The sequence below is a fragment of the Rhinatrema bivittatum genome, chromosome 2 (genome assembly GCF_901001135.1).
Source record: "Rhinatrema bivittatum chromosome 2, aRhiBiv1.1, whole genome shotgun sequence".
Classification (NCBI taxonomy): domain Eukaryota; kingdom Metazoa; phylum Chordata; class Amphibia; order Gymnophiona; family Rhinatrematidae; genus Rhinatrema; species Rhinatrema bivittatum.
Window position 1 is genome coordinate 8,908,529 of NC_042616.1, and position 15,803 is coordinate 8,924,331.

Below are 15,803 nucleotides of genomic sequence, written 5' to 3' on the forward strand. Positions count from 1 at the left end.
TAGGTGATAGTATAATAAAAATAGTAACTCCTTGCATCTGTGATTTACCTTTTGGGCAGGGAAGGGGAGCTCTGTCCCTTACAGGATCACCTTTGAATGTATGTGACAGGGTCACTAGGTGATAGTATAATAAAAATAGTAACTCCATGCATCTGTGATTTACCTTTTGGGTAGGGAAGGGGAGCTCTGTCCCTTACAGGGTCACCTTTGAATGTATGTGACGGGGTCACTAGGTGATAGTATAATAAAAATAGTAACTCAATGCATCTGAGATTTACCTTCTGAGAGCGCTGCTCCCTTCCTCAGGTCAGTGATCATGTGATTAATGCACTGTGCTTCTGTGGATCAATTTATGCAGAAATACAAGACAGATCCTGCTCAGGGCAGATAGAGAAAGCAGGAAAAGAAACCAGGCTTCCTAGGACACTTTGACGCTGCTTAATGTTGATTTTATTTTGGATGGATGATTTCATGTGCTCTATAGTTAATCATTTCTACCACAATACAAGAGGCTCAGTGACACAATGATGCTTCATGATACAGAGGTACAGGAGAGAATCTGAGAGGTGATCTCTCATACTGCAGGTGCTGTGCTCTGATCTTTGCCCGCTCAATCCTTTATCCCTTTTTCCAAATCAACATCTACGAAATATCCCAGTGACCCCATTGGTTCTCTTACAGACACCGCATCCGACCTCATCCAGGACTGGAAGCTGCAGCCGGGGAAACTCATGTGCTGCTCTGTCACCCACAGAACCGGAGGCCCAGCGCTGACCTCCCTGACCCGGGCAGCCATAGCTGTGGCCAATGGACAGAGAGCCAGTGACCGGAAGGAGCAGCAGTTGTGATTCAGTTGGTGGTGAGTTGAAACAGGATTTATGTATATGGGGCAATGTATGGGTTAGGCTAAGCTTCTAAGGCTTTTTATCACAGTAATGTTCTGTGAATATTTAGATATATGAAACATGAACTTTGTGCTGCCCCTACCAGTGAGAGAGCGATGGTAGGAGAGAGGTCGGTGGGAGAAACGGGTCCTGTGCAGGGAGGAGGAGAGGAAACGAGGCTGCCGGTATCAGTGGGATGGGAAGAGGGGAGCAGAGAGCTTGTTCTCCCAATTCTGCAGGAAGAAGGAAAATTATGGGACAATTCCTGCAGGAATCTGCGGGTCAGGGCATCCATCTGTCACTGTTTGGACCCACAGGAAAAAAAAAGGAAATCAAAAAAGAGCTAAAGGTATTAATGCTTGAAGGAAAGGGTTTCTGATTTTTAGCATGATGGAGTTTTATTTCTCTGGTGAGCAGCGAGGTTGTTGGGAGCCGAGGTGTCTCCTCTGAGCTGAGGATCAGGGTTGTGTCAGAGGACCCCTCTTCCAGGCTCTACTGCTGCCCAGTTACTCTCAATCCTGTGGTTCAATCTTTCTAGGAGGAAGCTTTGGAGGAAAAAACTTTGTGGGGAAAATGATTGGGGGAATTAATTTTATGGGCGTAAACTTCGGAGGGCAGTCACAGGGAGGGACACAGGGGCCAGATGTGCCCTTCTTATAAACATAGCCTGTTTTACAGAAGCAGCCGGAAACACACTCCAGGGTACAAAACACGGCTAACGTCCGCTTCGGGTCATCGTCGCAACTTTTCCACTCACAGCGACTCCCACAGGATTTATATTGGCTGTTCTCTGGGCAAATCCCTTGGCACTCACTCTCGGGCACACACTCCCCAGATTTACCACTTTTAAACACATAACCCTCATCACAGAAGCAGCCAGAGACACACTGCATTGTGCAGATTCGGGCCGTGTCAAAGCGATTGAAGCAGTTCGTGGGACAGGCAGAGCCACATTCGGTATAATGCTGGTGCAATCCACACCGTGCTGCTGTGGAAGAAAGAGTTATGTGTTAGCCATGTGCACATTTTTACTCACTAGTGTCTCCAAATAGGTTTTCTCAGTCATACATTACAACAGGCATGAAGCTCTCTTAAGTCAGAATATGATAGGGATCACCTTAATCTGTCATATTTACTGGTATTACTCTTTTAAAAGTCTGCAGAACTGAGTGTTCTCCAGACTTTTAAAGAGCTGACTGTTTGTTTTAATACTAACTGAGTGCATTGTACTGAAAAAAAAAAAAAAAACCCCCACAAAACCCCCCCCACAAAAAAGTAGCCAGAAGCTAGAAATAAGCTAGGAGCAGTGTATACCAAAGTAAAAAAGTTGAATAGTTCAGCTCAGTTCCTCACCTTGGAAAGGTGTTGAGGTAGTGTGATTTGGTTTGAATAGGGACCAACATTTGTTAATCAAGGGAGCAGTGAGTCACTCAGGCTGACTAACTGAAGTTAGACTGTTTGTATTTCCCAACCCTCCCACCTCTAGCTCATCCCTTATTTTATAGGCAGGTGCCACTTTCACAAAAAAAAAAAAAAAAACCATCAACAAAAACTTTATTGAGAATTCGATCAGACCCCGGTAGGCCACTACTAGACACATAGTGAATTCACTAATACATTGAAAGGAAGTTAGACACATTCCTACTCCCATAGCAACCTAAAACTTAACTAAGAACTGAACAAATTTGAGATGACAGCAGTCCAGCAGCAAGAGGGGGGCTTCCCAGTCTTTTGCATCGAGTGTCACATGTATGATTTTTTTCCCACCGGTGAGAAGTTGTACATGTGCATGCGATGCAAAGAGCTCCTGGCTCTCAGAGAACGAGTCCGATCTCTGGAGGCTAGAGTGGCAGACCTGGAGGAGCTGAGGCAGACAGAGAGGTATATAGATGAGACCTTCAGGGACATAGTAGTCAAGTCCCAACTTCAGACTGGCAGCCCTGGTGCTGCCTTGGAGGAAGAAGGTCTCATGATGGGAGAGCACCAACCAGGTGTATCAGGAAAGGATCCTGTAGCAAGGACCTGCTCTCCAGGTGATGCATTGTCCTTTCGCACTGAGGATATCTCCCCAAGGCCTACTGCCCAGGAGGGAAGGGTTAGGTCGGTCGTCATAGTTGGTGATTCGATTATTAGGAATGTAGATAGCTGGGTGGCGGGTGGGCGTGAGGATCGCCTGGTAACTTGCCTACCTGGTGCGAAGGTGGAGGACCTCACGCGTCACCTAGATAGGATTTTAGACAGTGCTGGGGAGGAACCGGCTGTCGTGGTACACGTGGGCACCAACGACATAGGAAAATGTGGGAGGGAGGTTCTGGAAGCCAAATTTAGGCTCTTAGGTAGAAAGATTAAATCCAGAACCTCCAGGGTAGCATTCTCTGAAATGCTCCCTGTTCCACGCGCAGGTTACCAGAGGCAGGCAGAGCTCCGGAGTCTCAATGCGTGGATGAGACGATGGTGCAAGGAAGAGGGATTCAGTTTTGTTAGGAACCGGGGAACCTTTTGGGGAAGGGGGAGTCTCTTCCGAAAGGATGGGCTCCACCTTAACCAGGGTGGAACCAGACTGCTGGCGCTAACCTTTAAAAAGGAGATAGAGCAGCTTTTAAACTAGAACAAAGGGGAAAGCCGACAGTCGCTCAGCAGCGCATTGTTCGGAGAGATGTATCTTTAAAGGATACTAATGATGCATTAGAATTAGGGCATCCCGACAGTGAGGTTCCAATAATTAGAAAAGTAGTCCAAGTGCCTCTAACTAAAAACTCACCTGAGCTAAAAAATTCTAACTTATCCCTATCAATTAAAAAGCAGAATAAAAATACAAACAAAAAACAAACTTTGAAGTGTTTGTATGCTAATGCCAGAAGTCTAAGAAGTAAGATGGGAGAATTAGAATGTATAGCAGTGAATGATGACATAGACTTAATTGGCATCTCAGAGACATGGTGGAAAGAGGACAACCAATGGGACAGTGCTATACCGGGGTACAAATTATATCGCAATGACAGAGAGGAGCAGTCAGGAGGAGGTGTGGCGCTTTATGTCCGGGATGGCATAGAGTCCAACAGGATAAACATCCTGCATGAGACTAAATACAAAATTGAATCTTTATGGGTAGAATTCCCTTGTGTATCAGGGAAGACTACAGTGATAGGGGTATACTACCGTCCACCTGGTCAAGATGGTGAGATGGACAGTGAAATGCTAAGAGAAATTAGGGAAGCTAACCAAATTGGTAGTGCAGTAATAATGGGAGACTTCAATTACCCCAATATAGACTGGGTAAATGTATCATCGGGTCACGCTAGAGAGATAATGTTCCTGGATGGAATAAATGATAGCTTTATGGAGCAATTGGTTCAGGAACCGACGAGAGAGGGAGCAATTTTAGATCTAATTCTCAGTGGAGCACAGGACTTGGTGAGAGAGGTAACGGTGGTGGGGCCGCTTGGCAATAGTGATCATAATATGATCAAATTTGATTTAATGACTGGAAAAGGAACAGTGTGCAAATCCAAGGCTCTCGTGCTAAACTTTCAAAAGGGAAACTTTGATAAAATGAGAAAAATTGTTAGAAAAAAACTGAAAGGAGCAGCTACAAAAGTAGAAAATGTCCAAGAGGCATGGTCATTGTTAAAAAATACCATTCTAGAAGCACAGTCCAGATGTATTCCACACATTAAGAAAGGTGGAAAGAAGGCAAAACGATTACCGGCATGGTTAAAAGGGGAGGTGAAAGAAGCTATTTTAGCCAAAAGATCTTCATTCAAAAATTGGAAGAAGGATCCAACAGAAGAAAATAGGATAAAGCATAAACATTGGCAAGTTAAATGTAAGACATTGATAAGACAGGCTAAGAGAGAATTTGAAAAGAAGTTGGCTGTAGAAGCAAAACTCACAGTAAAAGCTTTTTTAAATATATCCGAAGCAGAAAGCCTGTGAGGGAGTCAGTTGGACCGTTAGATGATCGAGGGGTTAAAGGGGCACTTAGAGAAGATAAGGCCATCGCGGAAAGATTAAACGATTTCTTTGCTTCGGTGTTTACTGAAGAGGATGTTGGGGAGGTACCCGTAATGGAGAAGGTTTTCATGGGTAATGATTCAGATGGACTGAATCAAATCAAGGTGAACCTAGAAGATGTGGTAGGCCTGATTGACAAACTGAAGAGTAAATCACCTGGACCGGATGGTATACACCCCAGAGTTCTGAAGGAACTAAAAAATGAAATTTCAGACCTATTAGTAAAAATTTGTAACTTATCATTAAAATCATCCATTGTACCTGAAGACTGGAGGATAGCAAATGTAACCCTAATATTTAAAAAGGGCTCCAGGGGCGATCCGGGAAACTACAGACCAGTGAGCCTGACTTCAGTGCCAGGAAAAATAGTGGAAAGTGTTCTAAACATCAAAATCACAGAACATATAGAAAGACATGGTTTAATGGAACAAAGTCAGCATGGCTTTACCCAAGGCAAGTCTTGCCTCACAAATCTGCTTCACTTTTTTGAAGGAGTTAATAAACATGTGGATAAAGGTGAACCGGTAGATATAGTATACTTGGATTTTCAGAAGGCGTTTGACAAAGTTCCTCATGAGAGGCTTCTAGGAAAAGTAAAAAGTCATGGGATAGGTGGTGATGTCCTTTCGTGGATTGCAAACTGGCTAAAAGACAGGAAACAGAGAGTAGGATTAAATGGGCAATTTTCTCAGTGGAAGGGATTGGACAGTGGAGTGCCTCAGGGATCTGTATTGGGACCCTTACTGTTCAATATATTTATAAATGATCTGGAAAGAAATAAGACGAGTGAGATAATCAAATTTGCAGATGACACAAAATTGTTCAGAGTAGTTAAATCACAAGCAGATTGTGATAAATTGCAGGAAGACCTTGTGAGACTGGAAAATTGGGCATCCAAATGGCAGATGAAATTTAATGTGGATAAGTGCAAGGTGATGCATATAGGGAAAAATAACCCATGCTATAATTACACAATGTTGGGTTCCATATTAGGTGCTACAACCCAAGAAAGAGATCTAGGTGTCATAGTGGATAACACACTGAAATCGTCAGCTCAGTGTGCTGCGGCAGTCAAAAAAGCAAACAGAATGTTGGGAATTATTAGAAAAGGAATGATGAATAAAACGGAAAATGTCATAATGCCTCTGTATCGCTCCATGGTGAGACCGCACCTTGAATACTGTGTACAATTGTGGTCGCCGCATCTCAAAAAAGATATAATTGCGATGGAGAAGGTACAGAGAAGGGCTACCAAAATGATAAGGGGAATGGAACAACTCCCCTATGAGGAAAGACTAAAGAGGTTACGACTTTTCAGCTTGGAGAAGAGACGACTGAGGGGGGATATGATAGAGGTGTTTAAAATCATGAGAGGTCTAGAACTGGTAGATGTGAATCGGTTATTTACTCTTTCGGATAATAGAAAGACTAGGGGGCACTCCATGAAGTTAGCATGGGGCACATTTAAAACTAATCGGAGAAAGTTCTTTTTTACTCAACGCACATTTAAACTCTGGAATTTGTTGCCAGAGAATGTGGTTAGTGCAGTTAGTATAGCTGTGTTTAAAAAAGGATTGGATAAGTTCTTGGAGGAGAAGTCCATTACCTGCTATTAAGTTCACTTAGAGAATAGCCACTGCCATTAGCAATGGTTACATGGAATAGACTTAGTGTTTGGGTAATTGCCAGGTTCTTATGGCCTGGATTGGCCACTGTTGGAAACAGGATGCTGGGCTTGATGGACCCTTGGTCTGACCCAGTATGGCATTTTATTTATTTATTTTATTTATTTAATTTTATATACCGGCAACCGTTTGCAGATAACTTACAACAAGGATATGTAGGCAAGGCCTTTACAAGAAACAGTGTAAAACATAAGCTCAAAAACAAACAAACAAAAAAAACAAAAAACGGAGCAAATAACTAGATAACTTGTGGAAGGAGGGGGTGGGGGATTTTCTTATGTTCTTATGTTGTTCTTTACACTTAGATTATGTCAGAGGGGCTCAGACATAATCATATGAAGGTGTAAGAGCCTATGGAACATGTGCCAGTCCTTAATAACACAGAGCTCCAGAGCAGCGCATCTGAAAATCACTGGGGCCCTGGCTGCTGAGGCCTCTCTCACTCGTTCCTTCTCCCTTCCCCACAGAACATCTTGGGTCCTCACCTAAAAACAGCCCAACCCCCTGATATCATCCCCTCTCATTTTCACACCTCACCCAATCTGTGGATCTCGGCACCAGCAGCCACCCCCCTTGCAAACCTCAGGGAAGCTTCTGGTGAAGCAGATCTCAGTGATCCAACAGCACAAGGAAGCTGTGGCCCCTGGTTTGGTTCCTGATGGCAACAGCAGAAGCAGACAGTGAAGTTCTTATTCAGAAAACCAGCAGGTGGATAAATCTGGATAGTTATCCAGATAAGTTTCCCACTTAATTATCTGGGTAAACTAAAGTTATCCAGATGATGCTGAATATCAGTGTTACCCAGGCATCTGGATAAATCAAGATTAAACTGAGTTTTATCTACCTAAAGCTTTGCTTGGATAAATCGGAGGCAGTCACCAGGATGGGATTTTTAAATCCCAAAATTTCTCTTGCTCAGTCTAACGAACCTCCACGGTGGCATTCTCTGAAATGCTCCCTATTTCACGTGCAGGTCCCCAGAGGCAGGCTGAGCTCCAGAGTTTCAATGCGTGGATGAGATTATGGGATTCAGCTTTGTAAGGAACTGGGGAAACTTTTGGGGAAAGGGGAGACTTTTCCGAAAGGACGGGCTCCACCTTAACCAGAGTGGAACCAAGCTGCTGACACTAACTTTCAAAAAGGAGATAGAGCAGCTTTTAAACTAGAACAAGGGGGAAAGCCGATAGTCACTCAGCAGTGCATGGTTCGGAGAAATGTATCCTTGAAGGATACTAATGAAACAGGAGAGTTAGGGCATCCCAACAGAGAGGTTCCATTAAAAGTAAACATAGTCCATGTGCCTATATGTAAAAAATCACCGAAGCTGATTTCCGAATTATCCCTAACAACTGAAAGGAGGTTGTTAATACAAACAAAAAACACACTTTGAATGTCTGTATGCCAATGTCAGAAGTCTAAGTAGTGATGGGAGAGTTAGAGTGTATAGCAGCAAATGATGAGATTGACATATTTGGCATCACAGAGACTTGGTGGAAGGATGATAACCAATGGGACAGTGCTAAATCAAGGTACAAATTATATCGCAATGATAGGGAGGATCAACTTGGTGGGGGTGTGGCACTTTATGTCCGGGAGGGTATAGAGTCCAACAGGATAAAGATCATACAAGAGAGTAATTGCTCAGTAGAATCTATATGGGTAGAAATCCCATGTGTGTTGGGTAAGAGTATAGTGATAGGAGTATACTACCGTCCACCTGGACAAAATGGTCAGACAGATGATGAAATGCTAAGAGAAATCAGGGAAGCAAACCAATTTGGAAGTGCAATAATAATGGGAGATTTCAATTACCCTAATATTGACTGGGTAAATGTAACATCAGGACTTGCTAGAGACATAAAGTTCCTGGATGTAATAAACGACTGCTTCATGGAGCAATTAGTTCAGAAACCAACAAGAGAGGGAGCTATCTTAGATTTAATTCTTAGTGGAATGCAGGATTTGGTGAGAAAGGTAATGGTGGTGGGGCCACTTGGCAACAGTGATCATAACATGATCAAATTTAAACTAATAACTGGAAGGGGGACAATAAGTAAATCTGCAGCTCTAACACTAAACTTTCAAAAGAGAAACTGATAAAATGAGGAAAATAGTTAGAAAAAAACTGAAAGGTGCAGCTGCAAAGGTTAAAAGTGTTCAACAGGCATAGACATTGTTTAAAAATACAATCCTAGAGGTGCAGTCCATATGTATTCCACACATTAAGAAAGGTGGAAAGAAGGCAAAACGATTACCGTCATGGTTAAAAGGTGAGGATAAAGAGGCTATTTTAGCCAAAAAAAACATCCTTCAAAAATTGGAAGAAGGATCCATCTGAAGAAAATAGGATAAAACATAAGCATTGTCAAGTTAAGTGTAAAACATTGATAAGACAGGCGAAGAGAGAATTTGAAATGAAGTTGGCCACAGAGGCAAAAACTCATAATAAAAACTTTTAAAAATATATCCAAAGCAAGAAATCTGTGAGGGAGTCGGTTGGACCATTAGATGACCAAGGGATTAAAGGGGCTCCTAGGGAAGAAAAGGCCATTGCAGAAAGACTAAATGAATTCTTTGCTTCCGTGTTTACTAATGAGGATGTTGGGGAGATACCAGTTCCAGAGATGGTTTTCAGGGGTGAATAGTCAGACAAACTGAACGAAATCACTGTGAACGTAGAAGATGTAGTAAGCCAGATTGACAAACTAAAGAGTAGCAAATCACCTGGACAGGATGGTATGCATCCTAGGGTACTGAAGGAACTAAAAAATGAAATTTCTGATCTATTAGTTAAAATTTGTAACCTATCATTAAAATCATCCATTGTACCTGAAGACTGGAGAGTGGCCAATGTAACCCCAATATTTAAAAAAGGCACCAGGGGCGATCCGGGTAAGTATAGACCAGTGAGCCTAACTTCAGTGCCGGGAAAAATAGTGGCAACTATTCTCAAGATCAAAATCGTAGAGCATATAGAAAGACATGATTTAATGGGACACAGTCAACATGGATTTACCCAAGGGAAGTCTTGCCTCACAAATCTGCTTCATTTTTTTGAAGGGGTTAATAAACATGTGGATAAAGGTGAACCGGTAGATGTAGTGTATTTGGATTTTCAGAAGGCATTTGACAAAGTCCCTCATGAGAGGCTTCTAAAAAAACTAAAAAGTCATGGGATAGGTGGTGATGTCCTTTCGTGGATTGCAAACTGGTTAAAAGACAGGAAACAGAGAGTAGGATTAAATGGTCAATTTTCTCAGTGGAAAAGGATAAACAGTGGAGTGCCTCAGGGATCTGTACTTGGACTGATGCTTTTCAATATCTAACTAGATAAACGACGCTTGACCGACGTGCCGCAAATGCGCAGTAGAGAGCAGCTCTACTGCGCATGTGCGGGCGAGCACGTCGGTCTTAGGCAGCGTCAAAAAAAAAAAAAACATGGCGGCGGTACCGGCAGCGGGCGGCGGCGGTAGCGGCAGCGGGTGGCGGCGGCGGTGGTAGCGGGCGGTGGCGGCAGCGGCGGCGGCAGCGGCCAGTAGCGAGGGAGGGAGGCGAGAGAGAGAGGGAGGGACGGACGGACTGAGAGGGAGGGAGGGAGGGAGTGGGAGGGAGTGACTGAGTGAGTGGGGGAGGGACCTGAGTGGGAGGGGAAGGGGACTGGTGGGGGGAGGGACTGGGAGGGAGGGACTGAGTGAGAGGGAGGGAGGAGTGGGTGAGTGTGTGGGAGAGAGGTAGGGGGGGTGGGAAGAGTGAGGGGAGAGTGAGAATGAGGGAGGAGTGAGAGTCAGGGATGTGAGTAAGTGGAATGGGGAGAGGGAGAATGAGGGAGAGGTGAGAGACAGGGCCGCAGCGGCGGCGGCGAAGACAGGCGGCAGCAGTGAGGGAGGAGAGAGAGAGGGAGGGACTGACTGAGAGAGAGGGAGGGACTGAGTGAGAGGGGAGGAGAGAGAGGGAGTGGGACTGAGTGAGAGAGAGGGAGGGAGTGGGACTGAGTGAGGGGGGAGGGAATGAGTGGGACTGAGTGAGTGGGACTGAGGGAGGGAATGGGACTGAGATAGAGGGAGGGAGGGAGTGGGAGTGAGGGAGAGGAGGGAGGGAGTGGGACTGAGTGAGAGTGAGTGGGACTGAGTGTGAGTGAGAGGGAGGGAGAGAGGGAGGGAGAGAGGGGGGAGGGAGTGAATGAGACTGAGTGGGAGGGAGGGACTGAGTGAGAGGAGAGGGAGGGTGGGGAGGAGTGGGTGAGTGTGAGGGAGGGAGGTAGGGGGTGGTGAAGAGTGAGGGGAGAGAGAATGAGGGGGAGGTGAGAGAGAATGAGGGGGACTTGAGAGACAGAGGGATGTAGCCCGTTTTAACGGGCTTAACGGCTTGTATTTATATAAATGACCTGGAAAGGAATACGACGAGTGAGGTTATCAAATTTGTGGACGATACAAAATTATTCAGAGTAGTTAAATCATAAGCGGATTGTGATACATTACAGGAGGACCTTGCAAGACTGGAAGATTGGGCATCCAAATGGCAGATGAAATTTAATGTGGACAAGTGCAAGGTGATGCATATAGGGAAAGATAACCCATGCTGTAGTTACACGATGTTAGGTTCCATATTAGGAGCTACCACCCAGGAAAGAGATCTAGGCATCATAGTGGATAATACTTTAAAATCGTCGGTTCAGTGTGCTGCGGCAGTCATAAAAGCAAATAGAATGTTAGGAATTATTAGGAAGGGAATTGGTTAATTAAACGGAAAATGTCATAATGCCTCTGTATCGCTCTATAGTGAGACCGCACCTTGAATACTGTGTACAATTTTGATTGCCGCATCTCAAAAAAGATATAGTTGCGATGGAGAAGGTACAGAGAAGGGCAACCAAAATGATAAAGGGGATGGAACAGCTCCCCTATGAGGAAAGGCTGAAGAGGTTAGGGCTGTTCAGCTTGGCTGAGGGGGGATATGATAGAGGTCTTTACGATCATGAGAGTTCTTGAACGAGTAGATGTGAATCAGTTATTTACACTTTCGGATAATAGAAGGACTAGGGGGCACTCCATGAAGTTAGCATGGGGCACATTTAAGACTAATCGGAGAAAATTCTTTTTCACTCAAAGCACAATAAAGCTCTGGAATTTGTTGCCAGAGGATGTGGTTAGTGCAGTTAGGGTAGCTGGGTTCAAAAAAGGTTTGGATAAGTTCTTGGAGGAGAAGTCCATTAACGGCTATTAATCAATTATACTTAGGGAATAGCCACTGCTATTAATTGCATCAGTAGCATGGGATCTTCTTAGTGTTTGGGTAATTGCCAGGTTCTTGTGGCCTGGTTTGGTCTCTGTTGGAAACAGGATGCTGGGCTTGATGGACCCTTGCTCTGACCCAGTATGGCATGTTCTTATGTTCTTAAGAGCTTCCATCGAGCATAACCACACGAGCCGCGTCCATGGACTCTTAACGGTGTGTACAGATTGCATTCAGCGTCGTTTTTGTAGGTGTGTTTAGATCATGTACATGGGATTTCCAAATGCACATGTGCTATTAGTCACCTGCACAGCTGGTAGGTGCAAAGCACGCAGCTGCTTTCCTCGCACAGGCGTGGCACCTGCTCATCCCCAGAGGGCAACAATGCACAGGGCGGGCAGAACAGGCCAAGCTCTTATCGCACAATGCAGGCCTCTATATGCAGATAAAGTTATTTAGCAGAGTAAATTGAGTCTCTTACGTTTTATCAAAGCTGCCATCGTCTGTCCTTCCACAAGTAAGGCAGGTAATGCTGGAATAAGAAGTGTAAGAATTAGTACCATGATTTGCACTTCTCTCTGTAGTAAAATAATGTAAGGGGCTCTGGGAGAGCATCACATCTTGTAGGGGCACACAGAGCAATACTCTCCAGGAGCTGGGGGATGGGCTGGCCCTGCCACCCTGACCTCAGCAGGAGGCCTTAAGTAATGGGACAGAGGTTGGCGGCTGAGCCTCAGAGCGCGGCTGCAGGAACAGCAGTGGGCAGGCTGGTGAGGTATCCCAGGCCTCATCAATGGCAGGAAGACCAGAGGAGAGGTGGAAGGGGTTGAGTGAGAGGAGAGATAAGTGGGCTGGGAAGTGGTGAGTGAGAGGCAATACAGGAGGGGAGGGAGAAGATGAGACGGAAGACAGTGAAGGGGTAAAAGGAATGGGAGAGAAGGTGAGTGAGAGGGCAGGGAAAGGAGGGGAGGGAAGATAAGGATGGGGTGAATGAGGTGAGTGATGGCAGAGAGCACAGGAGGATTGAAGCAGAGGGGAGAAAGGGGACAAAGTTAGGAGAGTGCAGGGGGGAAAGAGCCGAGTCCCCCATCCCCCCCTGCCCAGAGCAGAGCCCCCTGTTGGGGGAGTTGATCAGGGGTGCAGCCCTTTGTAAAATCATCATTCAGCCTACGAGTGAAGCACTGAGAGTCTGAGCAATGAGCGCAGGGCAGTCCCTTCATGAGATCGAGAGCCTGTACAATACAGGAGGGGTAACGTCCTTGCCACCCGACCACACTGAGGGCGCAATTTTTATAATCCCTTGCAGGGATCCTTATACAGGGTTTGCTGCCACTCACCCATCAGTAGGAAGAAGAGGCTGCAGTGTGACTTCATCATGCTCAGTCTTCTGGTGTCTGCAAAGAGAATCGAAAAGAGACCATCCTCAGTCACTCCAGTGTCAGCAGAGACAGATGGAGAGGCAGAATGAGAGAGGAAGAGAGACAGAGAACAGGTAAGAAGAGACCACCCTCAGTCACTCCAATGTCAGCAGAGACAGAGAAAGGAGGGGGAGCAGAGAAAGATGGAGAGGCAGAATGAGAGAGGAAGAGAGACAGAGAACAGGTAAGAAGAGACCACCCTCAGTCACTCCAATGTCAGCAGAGACAGAGAAAGGAGGGAGCAGAGAAAGATGGAGAGGCAGAATGAGAGAGGAAGAGAGGCAGAGAACAGGTAAGAAGAGACCACCCTCAGTCACTCCAATGTCAGCAGAGACAGAGAAAGGAGGGGGAGCAGAGAAAGATGGAGAGGCAGAATGAGAGAGGAAGAGAGGCAGAGAACAGGTAAGAAGAGACCACCCTCAGTCACTCCAATGTCCAGCAGAGACCAGAGAAAGGAGGGGGAGCAGGAGAAAGATGGAGAGGCAGAATGAGAGAGGAAGAGAGACAGAGAACAGGTAAGAAGAGACACCCTCAGTCACTCCAATGTTCAGCAGAGACAGAGAAAGGAGGGGGAGCAGAGAAAGATGGAGAGGCAGAATGAGAGAGGAAGAGAGACAGAGAACAGGTAAGAAGAGACCATCCTCAGTCAGTCCCATGTCAGCAGAGACAGAGAAAGGAGGGGAGCAGAGAAAGATGGAGAGACAGAATGAGAGAGGAAGAGAGACAGAGAAGAGGAGATAAAGTTGGTACGGAATGAAAGAAATTAATAAACACAGGAGAGAGATGGGAGAGATACAGAGAATAGGGAGAGAGGACAAATTAATAAGGAGCTGAAGGTCTTGAGGATGATACAATAAAAGGAATCAGAAGGAAAGAAAGAGATGCAGAGAGAGAGAAGATAGGAAACAGAGAGGAAGAAGAAGGAACAGGAAACAGAAAGAGAAGCACAGAGAGCACAGAAGAGAAACATAAAGAAAAAGGGAGATCCCATGAAGGAGGAAGCTATAAAGAGGATAAGCAGGAGAGAGGGGAAGGTACAAACAGAACTAAAGCAAACCCCGACTCTCAGCAGCATAAAACGTTAGAAACGGTGGAGGATTTCTGGGAATATTTTGCAGCAGGAGCTGGAGAGGACTCGCCTGCCATAGAAAATATAATTTTGCAAATGTGCTAGGAAAGGGATTGCAGAAGATGCTGAAAGTTAAATGCACTTATGGGTGCAAGCCCCCATGCTTAGGTGTGTGCAGGCGTCTGTGGGGGACACAGAAGGAGAGGTTATCCTGGGACTCTGGATGGGAGCAGGGGGGAGAGGAACCTGGCAGTAATTGATGGTGGTGGAGGTTTCCACCTTGACATGGAGTCTCTGCTCATAAGTACCCAGACGTTTCCTAATCCCTGTAAAACACCTGGAACATCTGCACATGCTTACCAGAAGGTTCTTTACTCTTTCCTATCCCAGAGCTTTTCTTACTTACATTAACTTGCAACTGAGCTGAATACACGGCCGTGGTCAGAAAAGCAAATAGAAAGTAAGGAGAGATATGGAAAGGGATGGAGAATAAATCAGGAAATATCGTATTGTCCTTGTACTGAGCCTGGGAGGGACCCTACCTTGAGTATTGTGGGCAGTTCTGATCTCCCCATCTCAGGAAAGATAATAGCAGGACTAGAAAAAGTGCAGAGGAGGAGGACGGAAATGATAACAGAGAGAGAACATTTCTCCAAGGATGAGAGGCTACACAGGCAAGGGCTCTTCAGCTTGCAAAAGAGACGGCTGAGAGGGGACAGGATGGAAGTTTTATATAATCATGAGTGGGGTGCAATGGGTACATTAAAGATGGTTATTTATCCTTTCAAATAATACTAAAACAAGGGGAAATGCCATGAAATTTACCATTAGCAGATGCAAAACTTTTCTTTCCCATTTAGTGTACTATCAAGCTGGGGAATCTGCTGCCAGAGGACGTGATCGAGGCAACGAGCATGGTGGGGTTTAAAAGAGGCTTGGAGAAGCTCCTGGAGAAAGGGTCCCTGATACATTATTAGCCAGGTAGAGTAAAGAAAGCCAATGCTATCCCTGGGAGTGAGTGATAGGTGTTAGATCTACTTTATGGGATCTGCCGGGTCTTGCACCTGTATTGGCCACTGTCTGATAGAGGATGCTGGGCTCAGTGGACCTTGGTCTGACCCAGCAGGGCAATTCTTATGTTCTAATATAAAAGTAAATATGATTAGGAAATAGTTGCCCTTGTATTTCTCCTATTTTATCACTGGTTCTAGCTCCATCCCTTGCAGCTGGGACACAGGGTTAAAATAACTCACCTCTACCCTCTTCAGCCCGTGAGATGCCCTTCTCTTAGTTGTTGCTTGCTGAGGTGACCAAAGCTGTGGAGATCTGAGGCTTTATGGGAAATGTCCCAGAGGGTGTTCCTGCGCCCTGACCAATCACAGAAGGAGTTGGGCTCTAGACTTTGTACAGTCTTTAATGACCTCCCCTACCCCCATGCATTGTCCCTTTCCCAAACACACATCAGTGATGGGCTGTTCATTTTTACAAAAGCAGAAAGTCC

The 15,803-nt window shown here is 45.4% G+C and overlaps 1 protein-coding gene across 1 annotated transcript in view; it reads right to left on the reverse strand.

Annotated features, from left to right (window-relative positions):
• Nucleotides 1-428: 428 nt before the first annotated feature.
• The window catches only part of LOC115086065 (zonadhesin-like), a 67,446-nt gene continuing 52,071 nt past the window's right edge, over nucleotides 429-15,803 (reverse strand). The window contains exons 6-9 of the mRNA XM_029592617.1: nucleotides 15,556-15,588; nucleotides 13,153-13,209; nucleotides 12,297-12,347; nucleotides 429-1,872 (exon numbers count right to left, since the gene is read on the reverse strand). Of these exons, the coding sequence (XP_029448477.1) occupies nucleotides 1,397-1,872; nucleotides 12,297-12,347; nucleotides 13,153-13,209; nucleotides 15,556-15,588 (617 nt within the window). The 3' untranslated portion in view covers nucleotides 429-1,396. The remainder of the gene's footprint in view (nucleotides 1,873-12,296; nucleotides 12,348-13,152; nucleotides 13,210-15,555; nucleotides 15,589-15,803) is intronic.